The 24,703-nt window shown below is 42.1% G+C and overlaps 1 protein-coding gene across 1 annotated transcript; it reads right to left on the bottom strand.

Moving 5' to 3' along the window:
• Positions 1-601: 601 nt before the first annotated feature.
• a1cf (apobec1 complementation factor) lies at positions 602-19,776 on the bottom strand (the record flags this gene model as incomplete). The annotated part of the gene is made up of 12 exons (XM_080456361.1): positions 602-738; positions 1,990-2,156; positions 4,324-4,460; positions 6,251-6,492; positions 8,463-8,607; positions 9,034-9,174; positions 10,623-10,720; positions 11,406-11,570; positions 14,245-14,483; positions 15,164-15,294; positions 15,713-15,847; positions 19,678-19,776. The coding sequence occupies 12 exons, from the start codon at positions 19,774-19,776 to the stop codon at positions 602-604; spliced, it is 1,836 nt and encodes a 611-aa protein (XP_080312487.1).
• Between the last annotated feature and the right edge of the window lie 4,927 nt (positions 19,777-24,703).

The raw sequence follows: 24,703 nt of genomic DNA, 5'->3' as shown, positions 1-24,703 counted from the left end.
CCAGAAGGTGACATTCCCGTTTCCAGTTCCGGGTCAGTTTCTCATAGCTTCATTTGATTGGCTCAGCAGCAGATTTGAACTGGAAACACACAACACCCTCATATGTGTTTCCTATATATAAAAATGATATCTTTGTTTTATATTACCAATTATACGAAGATTGGTTGAAAATGGCAATTGACATTGTTGAGAAAAGAAAATCTCATATCACTGGACCTTTAACTTCTTAAGCCCTATTTTATACTTTCAGAAATTGTGAAAAATAAAATAAAATAGCTGATATACAAGCGATGTGATGCGTTGCGTGGTATGTGCTAGTTTACCCTTTTTTAAGTTTTAAATAGTTAAAAGATATTTTAGAATATTTTGAAAAAGGAATTAAAAATTGTGAAAAATTGTGATTTGTTGCTTTTAAATGTTCGCTTGTAATGACATAAACCCAAAACAGAGACACCACGGTTGAAAGTGGTTTAAATTCACATTACAGATCTGGAAAGACTTTCATGTTGGCAACATGACCAGAAGGCCGACATCCTCCGATTCCTTTTGAACTTCGAGAATACTTTCGTTGTGGATGTCATTCCTGCCACCCGTCCCTGTTCTAGAACACCCCGTAGTTGTCGGCGTGGCGCGTTGCCACAGCGAAGGCGGGGTAGCCTTCGTAGGTGGTGTAGGTCAGGTCTTGTTTGAGCTGAGACGCCACGGCCGCAGAGGACGTCGGGCTGGCCAGGGTGTAGCCTGCACAGAAAGGACAGGACATGTGGTCAAAACGCACCCCCCACACACACACACACACACACACACACACACACACACACACACACACACACACACACACACACACACACACACACACACACACACACACACACACACACACACACACACACACACACACACACACACACACACACACACACACACACACACGCATGCAAGAAGTGGTGGAAAGTAATAAAGTACATTTACTCAAGCACTGTACACAACGCGTCGCTTTGTGAGCTTGTAGATTTTATGCACTTTATGCATTTGAAAACTTGTGAAATGAGACCTTCTGCATAATGAGTACTTGAATACTTGAATACTTTTGGTACTTTAAGTGTATTTGGATGCCAATACGTATACTTTTTCTCAAGTAAATTTTGAATACTGGACCTGTATTTGTAACAGACTATTTCTGCAATAGGGTATTGATACTTTTACTTAAGTAAAAAACATTTAGTACTTCTTCCATCACTGCATGCAGGTATGCACTCTCACACACACACACACACACACACACACACACACACACACACACACACACACACACACACACACACGCACACGCATACGCACACGCACACGCGCACACACACACACACAGAAAATCACACGATCCCCATAAGAGTAAGTAGTTGTGGTCAACCCAATCGCCGGAGAACAAACGTTACCATTGTATGTTTCTACAAACCACTGCTACGTTGCATCTCGCCGTTTCAAGGCAGGCTCAGCAAAGGGCTTGAGCCATGACTGGTGCACCCGAGCGAGGTGCTACAAATTTGACTAATGAACACCTTGAACCTATCCACAAGTTTCCTAGAGCATTATGGGCATCACTTCCTGTCGATTTGATCAGGTATCAGGGATCATATTATCGACAGGAAGTGATGCCCATAGTGCCCTAGGAAACTTGTGGATAGACCACATTGACGTGGTCACTACCACCCCCAGTCTCACACTGTACAAATCAAACTTGTGTTACATATATGCTACAGATGATAACTGAACTGTACAAGAAGAGGTGCGAAGTCAAAGTTTAACGCATCATCAAGGACATCGCAGCCACAAACTGGTCAAACCCCTACAATGTTATGTTATGGGTCCTTGAAATTAAAAAAGTTTGAGAACCACTGTGCTACACTAAATGGTACCTGGACTGAGCCATTCAATGGAGCCCTGACACTTTGAGAGTTGGCTGCTGTTACTTCGGAACGGACCTTCACATACCTTGGAAGGCCACTGAGGTCACAGCAGCCGAAGCAGCAGCAGCGGCAGCAGCAGCAGCCTCGTTGACGCCCTCTGTCTGCAGACCCAGAGTCTGCAGCGTGTGATCTGCTGCATGGAGCTTAGCCTCGTCCACTGCTGTACACAGCTTGGCTGGGGTGAACGGGTGGCTGCAGGAGAAAAGAGAGATTATCAGATTGTTTGTCCTGTTTTCTCCTGTGTCTCTTCTCTTCTTACTTCCTTCACAGGTGTTACCAATGATACTAATGAAGGCTCTGTTCCATTCTGGTCAAACAGAGTCAGGGTGCTGATACTGTGCATGTTGGCTCACTGGAAACACTCTGCTACACCAGTGGGTTTTCAACGTGTGGTCCTTGAGGGGGTTCCAAATGGCACCTTAAAAGGTGTGTAACTCCGAGAGTGTACAAATGGAACCAAATGGACCCAAGGGTCCATTTGGTTCCATTTGTACACTCTCAGAGTCATGGGGGTCCTTGGAATTAAAAGGTTTGAGAACCAAGCCTTCATTAGGATCATTGGTAAAACCTGGGAAGGAAGTAAGGGAGAGGCCCAATTTCTTTCCAATATGGCTGCTGTGCGTAGAGCCTATTGAGTTGGTGGTAGGATGAGAGCTAGGCACCACCATTTCACCCGTGTGGAGAGCTTCCTGCGTTCATGTCTTTTTGTATTGTCGGTGAACAATCAGAATAGACACACCTTTTTGGGTCCACCCTATGAAGGCCTCTGTACTAATTCCAGCCGCTAAATGGCTCATTCTCACAATTCGTGTGAGTCGCACAAAAAGGCACCAGATGTCCTTCCTCCCAAGAGCATACAAGCTTTATGAGAAGTAATAGAAACTTTTTTTACTGTTTGATGTTTTGGATGTTTGATTTTAAATGTTATCTAGAGCGTTATATGCAATGATGTTTTCTAATACATTTGAAACTTGAAACTTAGGTAACAGGTAGGCTATGGTCTCCCCCCCGTCTTACAGCTACAGTGAGTGAAGAATCACACCATGTGTTCACTCTCTCATCAGGGCCTGGTGGTTTAGGACCCGGAGAAGGGTGCAGATGGGGCCAGTGGGTCATTAAACAAGCATTGAGGCCATAGTGCTCGAGTTGTGTGTGCACTGGGGCGGTGGTAAGTCTCTTTTTAACCCACTCAATGCGGCAACGCATCTGTGTCATTTTTAGATTTCTTTGGCTATTCAGAAATAGCAGATCTACAAGCTCATAGCGTGAGTGCCGCGCTATGAGCTTGTAGATCTGCTATTTTTGAAGAACCGTGAAAATTTGTGCAAATCTTTGAATACATATTTTTTTAAAGCGAATATTTGTAACTCAAATCTTTGCTTCTGGAGATCCCTGGAACAAAATATTTTACAAATTGTTGCTTAAAAATATATATATTCAAAGATTTGCACACATTTTTCAAAAATAGCAGATCTATAAGCTCATAGCGTGGTACTCGGTGCCACGCTATGAGCTTGTATATCTGCTATTTTTGAATAGCCAAAGAAATCTAAAATGACAGAGATGCGTTCCCGGATTGAATGGGTTTCTGTCGTGTTCTCCATGTGTGTAAATATGTTTTTCTTTCTTTAAGAGGTGCAATTTAGTAGTTGTTCTATTGGCTTAGAATACGTTTGATTCCATTGTGAATACATTCATATACAGTACAGTACAGTACATCTGTTTTCCTTAATTAGCTTTCACTGGGATCATCTTTAATTTCTATTGTTAATCCCCTCAACACCTGGACTTTCTCGGGGATGTAACAACATTCGATGGACGCTGCAGCACATGCAGGATATCGTAATTATTGCCATCTGTTTGTTTGTTTATGTGTGTTTGTATGCAGGTTACTTTCTCGCCCATGTAGCACCATAACTCGAGAACAGATGGAGGGATTTTCATGAACCTTGGAGGGAATAATGAGTAGGCTGCAGGAAATGAGTAACATTTTGGTTGAAAAGGTCAAAGGTCAAGGTCACAATCAAGGTCATGGGTCATATCTCAGGACCAATAGAGATGATTCATTCAAGGACAGATGGGTGATATTCTCTTGAACTTGGAACTTTGTGGGAATGATCAGTAGACTGTCCCGTCAAGATGGAACCACTGAAGCCCTATTTTATGTCATCCCGCAATGGTGTTGCAGAACAAAATTTGAAAACATTTTAACACAACAAATCTTGTTTGGGGGTCCCTGGGCACATGATATTTTCAGATGGGGGTCCGTGCCGCGTGACCAAATACATACCAATTTGTGGGTCCTTGACCGCTGTGGAGGAACGGGATAATGAGTGAATGAGTGTGTTATTAGACCTACACGTTGGGGTACTGTGTAGCGAGGGCGGGTATGGTGACTTTGTAGAGGAACAGCTGTCTCTGGTCAGGACCAATGGCTGAGTGCAGCTGGTACACAGGGTGACCCCAGTTGTTCTTCTGACAAACCTCCTCCAGAATCTACAGAGAGAGAGAGAGAGAGAGAGAGAGAGAGAGAGAGAGAGAGAGAGAGAGAGAGAGAGAGAGAGAGAGAGAGAGAGAGAGAGAGAGAGAGAGAGAGAGAGAGAGAGAGAGAGAGAGGAGAGAGATAAGTGACTAGGTTGGTCCTATAGGTCATAGGTTTTCAACAGGTGGACCTTGGACCACTGCTGGTCCATGAAGGTATTGCATGTGGTCCCTGACCATGCATTTAGTAATGTAGGAAAGTGTTTTTTCTTTATTTATGAACATTTTCTTTCTTTATTTACTTCCACGGAACAGTGCACTGAATGACCTGGTGACCTATGATGATGCTTCAATGTTGTCAGTTACCGGGAGGTCGGAGGTCAAGAAATTCCACAGAAAAGGGGAGTTAGAACCTCAAGAAGGGGAAGTGTACCAGATTGCCTGATTGAGTCATCATTATTAGGAAATGTGCCCATATAATCACATCATGTCTGCTCACTCATACATACGATACAAATCAACATATCAGTTAACATAAGTTTAATGGAAGGTTGGATAAAGTAAGAGAATAGAATAAGGGTAACCGTGGGATAGGAATAGATCAGTGGTTCTCACCCTTTTTTTAAAATATTTCAGTTAAATAATGCCTGGGCTTGATATAATTTGTTGCACGTAGTATCGTGCAATGAATGAAATCATGCCCTTAACAGTCATTATTTAATTTCAAGCTTTTTCTCCCAGACCACGCCTATTAATTCAAGCATTTTCTGACATTTGATGGAAAAAACATATTTTTTACATTTTAACAGATGCATGGACGCACTCCCGACATATTGTCACCATACAACGTACGGCCATATGGTGAGTGAGTAGCCTATATTTTGATTCATTGCTGGCCAGATGAATCAATCAACCTCATGAAAGAGAGGAGAAATTAGACTATTGCTCATTATTCTGAAGAACGTGTTTGACCATGAAACTAATGATGCAACACCTTGTTGAAAAATCGTTGTAGCCTAGCTAATTAATCCCCTTATGCAAGATGAGGCTTTAATTATTTTCTCCCTTACATTCAAATCGTTTTCAGTCCCAAATATAATGCTTCCAGTGGTGGAAAAAGTAAAAGTAAAAAGTAAAAGTATCAATACTGCAATATAGAAATACTCTGTTACAAGTAAAAGTCCAGAATTATAAATTTACTTGATTAAAAGTACAAAAGTATTGGCATCAAAATGAACTTAAAGTATCAAAAGTAAAAGTACTAAAATGTTTGAAAATAGCAGATCTACAAGCTCACAACGCGTCGCGACGCGTTGTGAGCTTGTAGATCTGCTATTTTCAAACAGCCTACGTATAAAATAGGGCTAAAGTGGTTAATGTATGTTTCATAATATCATAATTTATATCTGAAGTTTTCAAATAATTGTAGTGGAGTAAAAGTACAATATTTGCCTCAGACATGTAGTGGAGTAGAAGTATAAGAGTACTGAAAATTGAAAATGCTCCAGTAAAGTAAAAATACCTCAAAATTGTACTTAAGTACGGTACTTAAGTAAATGCACTTAGTTACTTTATACCACTGGCTTTAACTGCTATTATTGGCTCATTTTACACACCTGCTTGTCATTCATTGCATTGCATGCATTATCAAATGTCAGATAAATTGTAATCCTTCCGGCTTCCGGACACGGTGACCGGCAGTTTCAAATCCTAGTACATGTGTGTGTGTGTGTGTGTGTGTGTGTGTGTGTGTGTGTGTGTGTGTGTGTGTGTGTGGTGTGTGTGTGTGTGTATGTGCGTCCTACCTGCGTCGGATGTTTGAGTCCGGACGTTTTGAGCGCCATGGCCGCCGGGTTCAGAGGGGTCAGCTCCATGCCCGGCAGCAGATCGTAGAGCTTCTCCTCGGCCCGCTTGTCCACCTTCAGGCCGTACACGGCTCCTCCTCCTCCACGGCCCGGAGCTCCGCCCCCGGCGCTGTAGGCCAGGTAGCCCCGCCCACCCAGCCCCCGCACCCCCGCGGCCCCTACAGGCACAGTCATGTAAACTTCTACAGGGGAAGGCAGTGAAATCAAAGCAAATCACCGGGGAATCAATTGGTATCGATAAGTACCAATAAATCGTTACAATTATGTGAATCACAGTGAACGACACACAGCTGGAGTCACCATACAGTACAAGACACCATTCCCGATACTACTGTACATCAAGTTCTACAGGGTCTACAGTGGCAGACTTGTGGCTCTGTTTGACTATGTGAAACATTATCTCTTTGACATGCTTATTAAATGTTTTATTTCTCCTTTTTCTTCTTCTTCATTTCATTTTCTTACATATTCTTCATGCCAGCATGAAAATACTGCTGTCACAGAGATACGAACGGTAGTTGCAAAAGTACTTTTACTGTAAGCTCTAGAAATTCTGCCTGGCAACTCATCCAGAACTTCGCAAGGGACTGTGTTTCATGTGCCTCTTGACAGAGTCTGTGGACATGGCAATGAGCCGGTCCTCTTTTGTAGTTGTTAAGCATTGAAGTACTTTTGGAATGGAAGAATATGGCCTCCTCAAAGGACCCCTGATAATGACGATGTCTTTAATTCCTCTGTCCTCGAATACTAAGTTACTAAGTTTCTCCAAAATAAATTAAAAAAAAAAATAATGACAATAACAATAATTTAAAAAATCTTCACTTTCCTACAATACCACTTGAAAACTCATGCTTTAAAGGCAGTGTATGTAACTTTTCCCTGCGTTTACATAACAAAACAACAAATACATTGTTTACCCATCATTTCCCTCTATACCAGCAGTGATCATCAGCATTGGAGTAGTGTGGTGGTGTTTACCTGCAGAAACGCATTGCCCTCTCTCTGTGTTTTGCTGTTTTCACTGTTTGTTTTGGTAGACGGGGATGTTTTTGAGCTACCGAAACAAACAATGAAAACACCAAAATACAGTGAGAGGGCCGTGTGCTTCTGCAGGTAAACACACACCACACTACTCCAGTGGCTGCTGATGACTGCTGGTATAAATAATAAATGATTGATACAAATATATTGCTTTGTTATGTAAACACAGGGCAAACATATACCTTTAAGTAGTAAATTACTGGAGACATTATAACACACTAATCAGTTTTGTCTTGTATGATGGCTTCAGCTGTGTGGGTCATGTGATCTCTGCCTTGGCCAGCACAGTACAGTGAAACACGGCTTCAGTCTGTCTTCAAACCGGTTCATGTGTGGCTTCTTTGGAGACCAGGATTGTCAGTTAGTCATTTTTTTTTCTTTTTCCATTTTGATTGAGTTTTGATTTATTTTATATTGTATTTGTTGGATGCAATTTCTGTGGGCTGTTGTTGTAGTCTGTTTTTTTTTTTTTTTTTATCTTATTCAGGTGATTCATTCTTACATTTTGATTTGAATTGAATTGATATTTACTGTACATTTCTTTTGATTCAAGTGTTTGCTTTAGAAGAATATTCAAGCACACAAATAATTTATTTTTGTGTTCAGATTTGGTTTGCTTCAATCAGACTGTAATATGCAGGCAGTGACAGCAGATTGTGATATGAGCAAATGCTACAAACAATGCAGTAACCTCAGTTTCCTAATATGTGTGACCATAACCATAAATACTGTTTCCTGTGAAAACTTGATTATTACTGCAGTTTACATTAAGATTTAAATTTGTCCTTTATATGTAAATCTCCATAAGCCCAAAAATAATGAAGCTACCAACCATCAGTGTTATAATTATAACATCTTTTCTGATAGGAAGCTGATAGCTGGTGGCTGATATGTTTTAGATTGAAGGTTTTCCTCGGATAACATCCTCGGATAACAGAATTTCTATTTACAATCACACACATTGTAAAAAACTTTCAATCAATAACAAATTAATTTCCCAAATTATAGTATATCTTATTAAAATAGTATTCTATCATTATATAGGTTGATTAATAACAATTGGTCATAAGATTATGAATGAAAGCATAAGCTCAGAATGATCTCCACTCACCTCTGACAGAGGGGGTCCTGATCAGACCCCGGCCCCCGATGTGAGCCTTGGCCCCTGGGAAGCGGAACTGACTGGGGATGGCCGCGTACGCCTGGGAGCGTAGAAACACCGGCGCACCCAGGAAGGCTGCATTAGGATCATACACCTGAGAGGAGAGGAGAGGAGAGGAGAGCAGAGGAGAGGAGAGGAGAGGAGAGGAGAGGAGAGGAGAGGAGAGGAGAGGAGAGGAGAGGAGAAGAGAAGAGAAGAGGAAGAGAAGAGAAGAGAAGAGAAGAGAAGAGAAGAGAAGAGAAGAGAAGAGAAGAGAAGAGAAGAGAAGAGAAGAGAAGAGAAGAGAAGAGAAGAGAGGAGAGGTGGGGAGAGGAGAGGAGAGGAGGGGAGGAGTCAGTATTGTAGTTGTTGTGTTAGTCATACTTAATTAGTATCTAGCAAGTATACTTGGTAAGTACCCTAGTTGGAATTAGTTAGTTTACTTTTTTTAAACATGATTTACAAGCTCACAACACATCACGTTATATACAATAGGAATGAAATAGTTGAATAAGTATTGAGAGGTATATCTAACCGGCACTTGTCCCAGGCTGTAGGCAGCGTAGTCGGGCTGCATCAGAGATGTTGCACTGCGCCCCCCCGTTCCCCTGGTGTAACGCACATAACTGTCCTTATCCACCGGCTTGGCTAGAGTCACCTCTATAGGAGAACCATCTAATACCTGGAGAGAGAGAGAGAGAGAGAGAGAGAGAGAGAGAGAGACAGAGACATTTTCATGGTTAGGGCCCCCAATTCATATTTGTTTGTTTTTTGGGGACTACGGATGGAAATTATCAATTGCTAAATCCAGCATTTTTACGCTTAATCATGTGTATTGCTGTATCTGTATGTTATTATACCTGGGAAGATTAATAAAGTATTCATCATAAAACAAATTGTATATTACATCACATCTTAGTGTTCATTGATTGATTGATTGATTGATTGATTGATTGATTGATTGATTGATTGATTGATTGATTGATTGATTGATGTACTTTTATTTAGTAAGACATGAGAATAACAGTACATGGAAGTACAATTTCACAATACAAGATCTACTAAACTGGAAGACTCATTAAGCACTGAGCTTGTTTAAGATGAGAACCCCATGCACACAAATCATGATGACATATAAGAGACAGACAGATATACACACTACTATACATTAACACATTGACTGCCAGAGTTTATTCATAATGTACTCTCCCCTGTGCCAGCAATTTGCGTGTTTTTTAATTTTTTTGTTTTGTAATTTTTCATTCAAATACATTCTCTGATTGTGTTGTCAAGCACCTACGATTGTTCCACCAGTAGAGAGCAGCACATCCAAACATTGATCACCTCGCTCACCCCCTCCCAAACAGGCCCACGTCATATCCGGTCATTCAAAGGATGTGACGTTTTCGACAATTCCCGGCCCGCTGATCGGCCTGAAAACGACGTGATACACTACGACGATGACTGTTAGTCACCCGGACCAAAGAAAATAGAAGTTGAGCTGTCCGTTTGCCTTTTATACCGTGTGAAAAAACGTGTTTTTCCTTATTCTGGCCGAAAATCACCGGAGAAAAACAACGTGACCCGGAAATGACATTTTTTTTTTACATCCGACTCCGGGTGAGTGTGACGTAAGTGGAAAACGAAAGTGTTGATGAGAAATAAACACAGCCGTGCGATCACAGATTAAACAATGAAAATTCAAAAGAACGTGTCAACTCGTTCTTAGGAATCCTGGCACTCAAGCGATGGATTTGAAAGAACGTGTGGACGCGATCTTGGCACTGTATGTGTTAATGTGCATTGTCCGGACCAAATAAAGTTTTTAAAAAAAATCTAAGATTTAGTGCCAGGGATTCCCATGAGAGAAGATTTGTCAAATTGTCCAGCAAAATGAGGAACAGCTTCAACACTTAAGCCCTATTTAAAAACTGTCTATTCAAAAATAGCAGATCTACAAGCTCACAACATGTCACATCGCATTATGATGCCTTGTGGGCTTGTAGATCAGCTATTTTGGAATAGCCGTCCTGGGGGGTTCTGGGCGTCACTTTGAGGACCATGCAGTGCTGTTGTAAACTGTGAATGTAAACAACAGGAAGTGTTGACTGTGTTGTGTTCAGTTCTGACCTTGCCGTTGAGGGCGTTCATGGCGCTAATGGCGTCTTCTCTCTGAGAGAAATGGACGAACGCATAGTCTCTGATCTTCTTCACTCTCTCCACAGCACCTAGAGACACACACACACACATCGCACGCACACGCGCACACACACACACACACACACACGCACACGCACACGCACACGCACGCACACACACACACACACACACACACACACACACACACACACACACACACACACACACACAAACCAAGGTTATTATAGTTTAGACATGTTCATACATTTGTATTTAAAAATAATATTATTTTTTACTTTACTTACTTTTTCAATTTGGATTTTTAAAATGGGTTTGCTTAGTTTAGTTTAGTGTAAAACATGCCATTTTAAAAGATGTATTCACAGTTAGAACTGGCACAACTAAATAGAATTTGGATGATAGATTTCATCCATCCAAAAATACTAGTGTTATATTGAGAAAGACTTAAATAAAGGTCATTTTCTCTATGATCTTTTAGTTAGCTTTTGTTAGTTTTCTAAACACATAATACAGTTAAAGTTAGTTAGCACTTTTTTTTTGTAAAGCCCATTTCTTAATTTCATTTCAGTTAACTGAAATGTTCACTGAATTTGTTTTGTGTCAGAGACCATACAGGATTGTTCAAACATATATTTATATTTTTGAAATGGCTGATCTACAAGCTCACAACGCTCAGTTGTGAGGACAGTTTGAGAACCACTGCAATACACTGCAGTCAGATACACACACACACACTCAGTGCATTGGTGTCACCTGGTTTTAAAGTGTTGAACTCCTTCTCGATAATGTCCTCCGTCGTCTGCAGCATCAGGTTCCTCACGTACAGGATCTTGACCGTTGACATGGTGTCCTCATCCACCTCCACCTCAGGCTCCGCCCAGTCGACGGCAATGGCATGACCCCACAGCTGGATGCGACCTGAGAGAGAGAGAGAGAGAGAGAGAGAGAGAGAGGGAGAGAGAGAGAGAGATGGTAAAGAGACTGAAATGATCAGGTATCTATAGTCTTTTCACTTATTTGATCCAAATACTATAGGACTGAAGTCCTGAGCTAAGCGTGCTCTACTGACAGTAGTTTAATCACTTAAACGAACCCCATACGTTGTTGAGCGTCCCTCAGGGTCCCTCAGGGTCCCTCTGGACTCTATACTGGTGTCTTTTCTGTTTATGGTCTACATTACATATCTTTGCTGAAAATAGCCGATCTAAAACCGCACAACGTGTTGCGTTTTGACACGTTGTATGGTTTTCCTTCAGAATATGGATCCTGGGGTTTAAGTGGTAACCGGTGCAGACTCACAGCTAGCAGTCTTAAGAAACAGTGCACACTCACAAAAGAACATTTTGCCTTTTTTTATTTAACGCAAACATTTTTCTTTTGAAGACGTTTCAGTCATGTGACCATAGCCCTATGGTCCTTGTTCAGTAATAACACACAGATTCTGTCCCGTCTCAGCAGACATTGAACGCTCACTGAACATTGAACGTGATGAACGGATCTGCTATGTTGCTTTGCATTATGGGATAGGCCAACACATTCTCATCCTAAGTAGTGCCCCAGTGTACCTCTCTAGAAATCCCCCTGCGGTATTACATATACATATATCACATTTATTTCGGTTATTCAGTGACTTTCAATCAAATGAGATGCATTATTTATAGTAGATCAGTCCAACATGTTCTGGGTTTTCGTAATAACTTTAGTTGCGTCTCAAATACAGTCCATTCAAAAGGTCACCACATCTCCCTTTCAGTCTTCTCCTTTCTATAACACACCATCAACTCCCTGCAGCCTGACCAGGACTGTGTCTGAGCAACACTGTCATACTACGGAGTATAAATTAGGCTTAAATGTCTACTGTCTACGGTATCTGTGCACATATATGCATACTCAGAATAAACATAAGCCACAAAAACATACCACACCTAGGCAGAAGGCACTCTACCTTTGCTCGCTGTTGTTTCCACTACGCCAGAAGACTGAACTGAAATGCCCTGCCTTGTGCTCTCAATGTCACCGGCTCAAGTCCAGCTCGTGACTTTTTCGCATTATCATCATTCACCTCATTCTCCTTCATACAGCTATTTTATTTCATAATCTGTTTACCAATCAACCACACACATCCTGAAAATCCTGTCTAAATAATCTCAATAACTAGAAGGAATTGTGTAGGCTTAGTGTTCAGTGTCGGTGTGAAAACAAGAGGAAGTTAATGAGTCCCGTGTTATCACAGAAGCTTGCATCTTTACGACTGTGTTGCTCTCACGATAGACTCATCCGTGGATTATAGATAGCATTATCTTTTCAACACACCCCTGCAACCATTGGACCATGACACAAGAATATGGCCTCTGGTCGCCCGCCATGGTCTGTCCGTACAGTAGGTAACGTACAGTAGAAGGCCGCTGTGTCATTTGTTGTGTCCAGAGGATGTCGAGATTGTCGGCCTTCAAGATAACATGGCTGATGTTTTCTAAGTTATGTTAGTGATGTCATGTCCTCACTAACTTAGTCATTTTTATTAATGTTGTGTCTATGTGCCATTATTCTCCAGAAGGGACAGGGGACTCAGAAATGGATGTTATTGAAAGAATGTGTATATTTTGGGGTGTTAACGTCTTCTTGTGCCAGTGTATTTGCATGTCTGCAATTGACTAGTGCCGGTACATCCCATCAGTCGGACTGACAGGCAACCGATCCATTGTGTTCTTTGGTGTGCTGTCTTGAAGAAATATGACTCTGATCGGCCTAGTAGTATGGGAGATTAGCCACACACACACATCAGCTGTGTGTGTGTGTGTGTGTGTGTATGTGTGTGTGTGTGTGTGTGTGTGTGTGTGTGTGTGTGTGTGTGTGTGTGTGTGTGTGTGTGTGTGTGTGTGTGTGTGTGTGTGTGTGTGTGTGTGTGTGTGTGTGTGTGTGGCTAATCTCCCATATGCTACTAGGCTGATAAAAGTAGTACTAACATGTTTGAAAATAGCAGATCTACAAGCTCACAACGCGTTGCGATGCGACGCATTGTGAGCTTGTAGATCGGCTATTTTCAAATAGGGCTATGTATAAAATACGGCTAAAGTGGTTAATGTATATTTTATAATAATCATTTATATCTGCAAAGTAACTAGTAACTAAAGTTTTCAAATAATTGTAGTGGAGTAAAAGTACAACATTTGCCTTTTAGATGTAGTGGAGTAGAAGTGAAAGTATTGAAAATGGGAAATACTCCAGTAAAGTAAAAATTCCTCAATAATGTACTTAAGCACAGTACTTGAATAAATGTACTTAGTTACTTTACACCACTGTATGCCACCCCCCCCCCCCCACCCCAGGAGAACTACATTTTATAAAACAAATAAAACAACAATTTCTCTCATCAGGACCAGGACAATGTCCTCACAATGTGTATTTTCTCAAATTCCACTATACTCGTGGGGACATGTGGGCCTCACACAAGTATAATAATTTAAGTACACACACACACACACACACACACACACACACACACACACACACACACACACACACACACACACACACACACGACACACACACGGCACACACGCTCTCCGATAGTAAACCCCATGACGTCTACCTGGCAGTAGCTTCCTCCTAGCCATAGCGGCGGCTCGGTGGGTCTCGTACTCCACGAAGGCGAAGCCTCGGTTCTTGGTCTTGTCGGCGGCGCTGGGGTAGACGATGACCTCCACGACCCCGTCGGTGACCTTCCTCATCTCTGAGAGGATCTCCTCGCGTTTCTTGGTCTTGGGGATCCCTCCCACGAACAGACGGCAGTTGTCAACGCTGGCGCACACGCCCAGCAGGCGACCGTTCCTGTTTGGGACAAAATGACCCGTAAGCGACTGCCGGGAATCGAACCCGCAACTGCTGCTCTGTGGTTTACAGTGGTGGAAAGAGTACTCAAATGTTTTACTTAAGTAAAAGTGTCAATACTGCAATGTAGAAATACTCTGTTACAAGTAAAAGGCCTGTTTTCCAAATGTTACTTGAGTAAAAGTATTGGCATTAAAATATACTTTAAGTACCAAAAGTAAAAGTACTAACATGTTTGAAAATAGCCGATCTACAAGCTCTGAACGCGTTGCATCGTGGCGCGTTGTGAGCTTGTAGATCGGCTATTTTTAGATTTTCAGCCTATGTATAAAATAGGGCTAAAGTGGTTAATGTATGTTTCATAATATCATAATTTATATCTGAAAAGTAACTAATAACTAAAGTTGTCAAATAATTGTAGTGGAGTAAAAGTACTATATTTGCCTCTGAGATGTATGGAGTAGAAGTAAAAGTACTGAAAGCTGGAAATACTCAAGTAAAGTAAAAATATGTCAAAATGTTTACTTAAGTACAGTACTTGAGTAAATGTACTTGGTTACTTTACACCACTGGTGGTTTATGACACGTCAACAGTTTGAGATGGTTCTATAATTGGTCATGGGGGGTGGTCTTTGCAGGTTCTGTCTCATAATAATGATAATAATAATACTAATAATGACCTGATTTCATAGTTGTTGAGTTGTTTCATGGCCGTCTTAGCTTCCTGTTTGGCGGTGAAGGTGACGAAGGCGTAGCCTCTGTTGTTACCGTTAAAGTCCATCATCATCCTCACTTCATACAGCTTACCAAACTAGAGAGAGAGAGAGAGAGAGAGAGAGAGAGAGAGAGAGAGAGAGAGAGAGAGAGAGAGAGGCAGAGGGATGGAGGGAGGAGATTGAAGCATCAAGAGAGAGATGCAGAGAGAGAAGAATAAAAAGAATATATGAAAGAGAACAAGAAGTTTATAGTTTCTATAGGAGATGTCTGTCTGTCTGTCTGTCTGTCTGTCTGTCTGTCTGTCTGTCTGTCTGTCTGTCTGTCTGTCTGTCTGTCTGTCTGTCTGTCTGTCTGTCTGTCTGTCTGTCTGTCTGTCTGTCTGTCTGGCTGGCTTCCTGTCTGTCTTCTTGTCTTCCTGTCTTTCTGTCATTCTGTCTGTCTGTCTGTCTGTCTGTCTGTCTGTCTGTCTGTCTGTCTGTCTGTCTGTCTGTCTGTCTGTCTGTGTGTCTTACCTTCTCACAGAGAGGAACCAGCTCGTCTTCAAACAGGTCTCGGGGTAGTTTCCCTATGAAGATCTCACTTCCTCTCTCAGGAGGTGGTCCGTCCCAGCCTGGAGGAGGTCCACCGTACCTCCTCTGTCCATTCTCCTGAAGAGGGGGGGGGGGAGATCAGTGATTCTTAACCTTTTTAATGTCAAGGACCACCGGTTTGACATGCTTCAGGCCACGGACCCCCATTTCATACAACATTTTTTTTAAATCTCTGGGTCCCTGATCTATATAGTAAAATCTTCCAAGTGTTTAGTGTACACATCAAATGGAACCAAATGGACCCCTGACTTATACGGTCCATTTGGTTCCATTTGTACACTCTCAAGAGTCACAGGACCATTTGGACCCCTAGTGGTCTCCCGGAGCCCGACGAGAAACACTAGTGGAGGTATATGGATAGCTGTTTGTCAGTGCCAACTGCCATTAAACACTAAAGAAGAAGAAAAAGAACACTGTTTGTCAGCTTCGCCACCGGGTGATGCCAGAGGGACATAACCACCACAGAATAAGAAGAATTCTAGTTTCTAACAACAACCACACCAGTCTCAGCTGTGGTGTTGTTGTTGTTGTTTATCGCTGGTGTGACAAGTTGATTATTCAGTCTTTGTTCCTTTCCCAATGAAGATACAATGATGTGTGATTGTTGTGACTGGGTAAGGAAACAAACTGCATTATTCAAAGACATTTTGAAACCTAGTTAGCTGCAAGCCACAGAAACACATCATAGCCTCATGTCAAACATGAAAGTTCATAATAAGAAAGTCAGAATAAGAATCCAGCACGCATGACTGAATTATGAAAGACAAAAATACAAAAATGCAGTGGTTCAAACAAAAGCAGATATTTCCACTCTAACCCAGTGTATATGTTACAGGGAAAATGGCATTCCAGGGAAATTGAAAGGGGTACGCTTGTTTTCATGCCCCTCATGCAATTCTGTAGAATCAACGCTAGAGGGCAATGCAAGCCAGACATGAGCCCCACACCACACACGTACGCATGCACAAACCAGCACGCACACACGCATGCGCACACGCGCGCGTGTACACACACACACACACACACACACACACACACACACACACTCCAGGGGGCGGGCCTGGCGGGCTATGTTAGTGCAGTGAGTGGCACTTGGGGCAAACGCAGTCCCCACACAGCATCATTTACGATTCTGTGCCTATCGGTACATAACTCGGACGGCGCTTAAGTCGACTAGCAGACCATCGGCAGGTCGTCGCGGGCACTCGCGCCTGGAGGCGCTCGGGCGCGACTCCTCTGCCTCAAGGTCTGCTAAGTCGGAGCGCCTTCCGTCATGGTCCAAAACTATACTTTATCAGCGAAAAAAAAGTAGTCCGCGGTTGTTTGAAAAAGTAATGTCCCAAGCTGGAGTCAAACCCCGGCTCCCAGTGGTAGTGGGTGGGGAGTCCAATGATTATCGAAGTGCGCCACTGAGGCTTGTACTAGTGGTGCAAAGTAACAAAGTAGATTTACTCAAGTACAATTTTGAGGTATTCGTACTTTACTTGAGTATTTCTCTCATATTATCCATTTTATTTTCAGCGTTCCCCTTGCGTAGCTTCCTGGTTAGTATGTTGTTGTTGTGGTCGTCGTCCTCGCATCAAAGCCCCGCCTCGCAGCACCGCCCCGTGCCTATAAAACAAGCGCTCCCCTGTCAATTTCCCTGGAATGCCATTTTCCCTGTGACATATATAACTCTCTAGTCCAGGAGGGGTTCTAAATGTGGGGTCCAGGGTCCCCCAGGGTTCATTGAGAGGGTAGGGGGTCCCCAGCGACATTATTTAATATAGCAGTTTAACCACTTCAACCCCATACATCAGCTGTTTGATTCCTGGCACAAACAATGTTCAGTATAGGGCTCAAATAAATATTAATTTGATGGTCATTGAAATGAAAATGTCACTGCTCTAGAGTAAACCAACTCCAGTCCTGGGATGAGTAGCCTTCTGCCGCACACATGGAACAAAACTAGTGCTAAATAGAATTAAAAGTGGTTCTTTGGTTGGTAATCATAGGGGACCCATAGCACTTATCTTTAAAGGTGCTACATAGCACTTTTAAAGATAGCTGCTACTGTATGTAGCACCATTACAGGCTTGGAGTGTAAAGATGAAGTCACTATGATGACAGGCTGCATAAGGGTGCCTTAGGGGCAAAACATTTGAGAATCACTGCTTTAATGTGTTATCCTCAGCAAATGCATACATACAGGAAATATGTTAGTGTATGTACAATACATTATGTTATTTTTTCTCCAGGTAGACTAAACAACGCTGAAGAACCTTTAAAGAACCATACAGGGACATTTGGTTATACGGCAGCAGTGTTATTTAGCACCCCAACCACTCCCAACCCCCTTAAGGTGACCAAGGGGGTTGTCCCGGTTTGGCTGGGATTGTCCTGGTTTCAAGCTGGGTGTCCCGATTCCCAACAAATATCTCTTAAACAATCCAGTTCCCCCAAATGTGTGTATATATATATATATATATATATATATATATATATGTGTATATATATATATATATATATATATTATATATATATATATATATATATGCTGCGGACCCCCATCTGAAAATGTTTTGTGCCAGGGAGTAGGGACCCCCAGAAGAGAAGACTTACAAGCTTGTACATCTGCTATTTTTAAAGGTTTAATGACATTCACTTTTACACCACATTCAAAGTCTTTGTCCTGGTCCTTCAAAAGTGTACAAAAAGTTTTAAGTGAAAATTCCATTCCAGTGATCAATGGCAGGTGTTTTTCTCTCACATTTCTAAAGCCTTTTCAACTGCAATGAAAAAAGAAATCTTTGCCTGCGGGTGTCGCTGGTGAGGGATTTTGCCTGTCAATCATCGCCTCTGCTCCGCCCCCCCCCAAAGGAAAGGATAGGGGAGGGGAGGGGCGAGGAGGAGAGTGGGCGGGATTATTCGACAGTGACCTCACTGTCGAAGGGCCAAGCTCAGATTACTTTTCAGCCTAATTATTCAGAAAACCCCAGACCACAGAAAATCCACTGAATGTTTTAAGTTCAGGTTTTTTGGGTGTAATTGAGGTCATAAAACCCCAAATAAAACATTGAAAATAAAAAAAGTGAAAATGAATGTCATGATACCTTTAAGAACCATGCACTGTTCTAAACCAATGTTCTAAATCCGAAAAATAGTTTTCTGAAAAACGTATGATGCTATATATATAGCTAAAATCTAAAATGCACAGGAGAGAGAGAGAGAGAGAGAGAGAGAGAGAGAGAGAGAGAGAGAGAGAGAGAGAGAGAGAGAGAGAGAGAGAGAGAGAGAGAGAGAGAGAGAGAGAGAGAGAGAGAGAGAGAGAGAGAGAGAGAGAGAGAGAGAGGCAGCCATGCAACTGGTGAAACATGAGTGGGAATCAAACCTGTGGCATTGAGAGCTCATGGCATGTGACACTGTCCTCTGTGATGATGGAGGCTACAGGTATGTTGTTTTGTAAACATCCTGATCTCTTTTCAGAATATAGCCATAACCCACACACTAACCTGTACTAGCTGGTAATCATAGGGTGTTATGTGTATAAGGGTTACCTGTACTAGCTGGTATCATAGGGTGTTATGTGTATAAGTGTTACCTGTACTAGCTGGTATCATAGGGTGTTATGTGTATAAGTGTTACCTGTACTAGCTGGTATCATAGGGTGTTATGTGTATAAGTGTTACCTGTACTAGCTGGTATAGGGTGTTATGTGTGTAAGTGTTACCTGTACTAGCTGGTATCATAGGGTGTTATGTGTATAAGTGTTACCTGTACTAGCTGGTATCATAGGGTGCTACTGTATGTGTATAAGTGTTACCTGTACTAGGTGGTATCATAGGGTGTTATGTGTGTAAGTGTTACCTGTACTAGCTGGTATAGGGTGTTATGTGTGTAAGTGTTACCTGTACTAGCTGGTATCCTGTTTGTTGGATCAGGTTTCTGAGTGCCGCCTCCTTCTGTGTTCCCGCCAGACCGTCTCCTGCTTTCTGATTGGTTTCCATTGGGTGTGATTGACAGCGATATGTAAATCAGGGAAATTAGCGGTGCTCACTGCAAAGAAACAAACAAAACATTTTTTTTTAAACAACTGACAGCAACTTCTAGAAAAATAAAGGATTCACATTCTTCAAAAAAACGAATTAACATTCTTCAATCTGAGCTCACACCTCACACCTTCAGTAGAATTTAGTTAGTTAATTAGATAAACTGTGGCATCAGAATTATGAAAACATCTGCCTGGCAGCCTGGTACAGTAGCTGGTTATGTATTGAATTTCTGCTAACAAGCATTTATATCGATTTGAGTGTTTGTTTATTCGACTACAATTACATTGATCTTGTAAATTCATGACGAGAGAGAGAGTCATATTTCTTTCTTAATGTCCTGATTAACACATTGGCGTCCCTATTTTGGACACATTTTAAATAATTGTGAAAACAAATCTACAAGTTCACAATGTGTTACATCACGACACACTATTCCTCGTTCGTTGAAATATATAGGGCTTAATGCTAAATGGCATTAAAAGTGTTTTTTTGGTACATAATCATAGGGGACCCATAGCACCTTTCTTTAAAGGTGCTACATATCATCATTAAACATAGTTGCTATGTAGCACCTGGCACCATTAGATGTTCGGAGTGTAAAGATGAAACCACTGTGATGCAACAGGCAGCCCTGTTTGGGGACCCTGGAATACTATTACAGGAAAAAAATAATGTGCGTGCAAGTTTTCACGGAAATCGCACGCTGTGTTCATGATTTGAGACATTTTGTTGCAAAAATGTGTTTTGGTAAATTAGACCTGCTGGTGGCGCTATAACAGGCCAGTGTGAAAAGGGTGGCATTTCTTCCTCCGCCTAGTGGGAATGTGTGTGCAAGTTTTCACGGAAATCGCACGCTGTGTTCATGATTTGAGACATTTTGTTCAAAACGGACCAATCCTGCAAACTTTGGAAGCCAACCTTAGCCAATCTGGATGGAATATGAAATATCGGACAGATCCGTCTTGATCACATCACTATAGAGATACTGTGTACCGATTTGCGTGATGTTTGGATAAAATCTGTAGGAGTAAATGGGTTTTGCACAAATCGGCCTCCTGGTGGCGCTATAACAGGCCCATGTGAAACATTTGGGGCAGAGGTTCTGAATTGGCATCCAGGGAGTGTGGAACCACACGGACAGGACAGGACAGGACACACGGACGGACACACGGACGGACGGACCGACAGGGGGTAAAACATACTCTCTCGCCATGCCTTTCGGCCTGGCGGAGACAATTATGTGCGTTATGTGATGAAATATGTGGGGCTTAAGTGGTTAAATGCACTGTTTTCTAGATGTGAACGGAGACAGACAGACAGGCAGGCATACAAAAAAACAGACACAGACACAGACACACACAGACGGGTAGTCTGTCAGACAGACAGACAGACAGACAGACAGACAGACAGAGACACACACACACACACACAGACAGAGACACACACACACACACACACACACACACACACACACACACACACACACACACACACACACACACACAGACAGACAGACAGACAGACAGACACACAGACACACAGACACACAGACAGAGACACACACACACACACACACACACACACACACACACACACACACACACACACACACACACACACACACACACACACACACACACACACACAGACTTAGACAGATTTAGGGATGAACTGTAGTACAGTATGTTGTTTTGAAGGTGTGAGGTGAAAGGTCAAGGTGAGCTCTACAATCATTAATAGACTGACCTGAAGTCAGCTTACATTCAACTGACATGTGTCTCTATGTCAGTGGGTTCAAAGGTTTTTCAGGACATTCATTTGAATTGGGATTACATTACAGCACATTACACATTACATTTCTATTTACACTTCTCATTTGCCTTCTACGTTGTTGAGTTCAGCCTGCGAGACGAAAGTACATTGTTAAATTTGGACTAGCTTACAATAATTAATAGACTATTATTGAATGCAGCCTAGCTTACATTGATTAGTAGCCTACATTGAATGCAGCCTAGCTTACATTGATTGCTAGCCTACATTATTGAATTCAGCCTAGCCTACATTGATTACTAGCCTATACTGTTAAATTCAATCTAGCTTGCATTACAGCCATCAAGTTCAACCTGTGATGTTCTACAATGATAGTCACATCTGCCTCAGTCATTTGCTCGCTCACACACACACTCACACACACACACACACACGCGCGCACGCACGTACGCATGAACCCACACACGCAAGCATGCAGCTGTTTGAACCTCAGCCTAATGATGGTGATGTTAAAGAGCTTCGTGCTTCTTCATTGCATCCATTATCATGGGGATTGGAGACACACACACACACACACACACACACACACACACACACACACACACACACACACACACACACACAGAGACAAAGCATCATCTTTCTTTGTGTCACTTCAAAGAGAAGCATAAGAAGGGAGGCACACTTCACTTCAGAGTGAAAGAATAATAGAGAAGGGATGAGCGTGGAGGATTACAGAAAGGAAGGCTGAAAGATGGAGAGAACGAGAGAGAGAGCGAGGGAGAGAGAGCTACTGCAGGTCAAGATAAAAGCAAAGAAGAGAGAATAATAGATGGAGAGAGAGAACAAAATAGACATAGTGTGACAAAGGAAGAGACTTGAAAAAGTGAGAGAGGGAGAGATGGAGAGAGAGAGAGAGAGAGAGAGAGAGAGAGAGAGAGAGAGAGAGAGGATGACCACTCATCTTCAACATGCATGTCATCCACAGCCAGTCATTGAGGTGCTAACGCTATGATTACCATGATTCATGAAGACACTGTACTCAATATCATGATATATACGTACAGTACATACATGCACACTAAACAAAATACACGTACAAACAGATGCACACACATGTAATACAATTCAGTCAGGAACACTCATGTCAAAGTAGATTTAACAATTTTTTGCAACAAAGGGAATACAGTTAAAATGTAAACTGCTCTTTATGATGTTCCCTACATTTTGCTAAGCAGCATGCTAAGCGAAATAAGGGAACGCTATGCAAAATGCCCCCATGGGTATACAAGAGCTGGCCCATAGCAAGACAGTTAATCAGAGTAACTTGAGTCATGCAAACTTGAATTTTAACATTAAAGCCATAGAACATTTAGAGCCATGCGAACATTTAACTCCAGTTTGCTTTAGAGCCATGCACTGATGAATTTCAGTTCCAACATTCATTTTAAACGTTTGAGTAATGCAAGACTCTGAACTATCTGGGGTGGTGGAGGAAAGCTTTGCCAGCAGCAGCAGAGTGTGGCAGCAACAGGCTCCATGCACAGCAGCCATATTGGAAGGAAATTGGGCCTCTTCTTTACTTCCTTCACTACTAATGAAGGCTCTGTTCCATTTAGTGTAGCACAGTGGTTCTCAAACATTTACATTTCAAGGACGCCAATAACTCTGAGAGTGTACAAATGGATGGAACGAAATGGACCCTAACGGGTCCATTTGGTTCCATTTGTAAACTCTCAGAGTTACACACCCGTAAGGGTCCATTTGGAACCCCCTCAAGGGACCATGAGGGTCCCTGGACCACACTTTGAGACCCACTGGTGTAGCAGAGTGTTTCCAATGAGCCAACATGCTGACTCAGTTTGACCAGAAAGGAACAGAGCCTTCATTACTATCATTGGTAACACCTGTGAAGAAAGTAAGGAAGAGGCCCAATTTCTTTACAACATGGCTGCTGCTGTGAATAGAGCCCATTGAAGCAGAGATCTAGCGTAGGAGAGAGACATATTTAAACGGGCTGCCTTGTTGAGGGAATGAGGTGTGATTGATGTGTAGGAAAGTGTCTGGCTGATTGAAAGCAATCAGCAGACTGACAGCTGATTTACAGCTGAGCTTTTGCGACTACCGTGTCCTGCATGAGCTAACGCTATGCTTCATTTACAAAACACCCGCAATACACTTACAAAAAACGCACACGCACATTCCAAACATATGATAACCTACACAACACAGTCTCTGTGTGATTGAGCTCTTGAGTGAACAGATCTTTCATCTCTGCTCCATCCATCTTTCCCCTTTCATTCGGTCGATGTCCCCCCTGTCTCTTCTCTACCTCTCCATACTGTATATATCTTTCCTGCTTTCTTTCTTTCCTTCTACATGTGCTTAAATATTTCCCCTCCTCTCCTCTCCTCTCCTCTCCTCTCCTCTCCTCTCCTCTCCTCTCCTCTCCGTGTAAATGTCAGTGATTCGCATAAAGTCATGACACAAACATGGAAAGTGTGTAGTGCAGAATAGAATTATGCCGACGAACGGACAGACCTTGACTTGCTGTATCACTGTTGTGTTAATATAATACAGATGGAACTGTTTTGGCAATTTGCCACTGTCACAATACTATCTGATGTGTTGTTAGGTGTCAGGCTGTGTGGTCATGTGTGTGTGCATGTGCATACATGGTGTGCATATGGTGTATTTGTGTGCATATTTGGACCACAGTACTACTTATTTTCTATCATTTCAGAACACACACACGCACGCACACGCACACACACACACACACACACACACACACACACACACACACACACACACACACACACACACACACACACACACACACACACACACACACACACACACACTATTATTATCATCAAAGCCCCTCATTCTCTAATCCCATCTGGCTTCATTAACCAGCCCCTCAGCTTTCATCACACTATCTCTATCTCTTCATCTGTCATTCTTACCATTCTCTCTTTCTCTCCTCTCTTCATACCTAATCATATCTCTCTCTCAATCTAATCTAATCAAGTAAATAAATTGTAAGTAAATTGAATCAAGTGCTGTACTTAAATACAATTCTGAGGTATTTTTTTCTTTACTAGAGTAT

Source organism: Gymnoscopelus braueri, assembly GCF_963280865.1.
Source record: "Gymnoscopelus braueri genome assembly, chromosome: 17".
In the NCBI taxonomy this organism is placed as follows: Eukaryota; Metazoa; Chordata; class Actinopteri; order Myctophiformes; family Myctophidae; genus Gymnoscopelus; species Gymnoscopelus braueri.
This window is presented reverse-complemented; position numbering and strand designations above follow the sequence as displayed.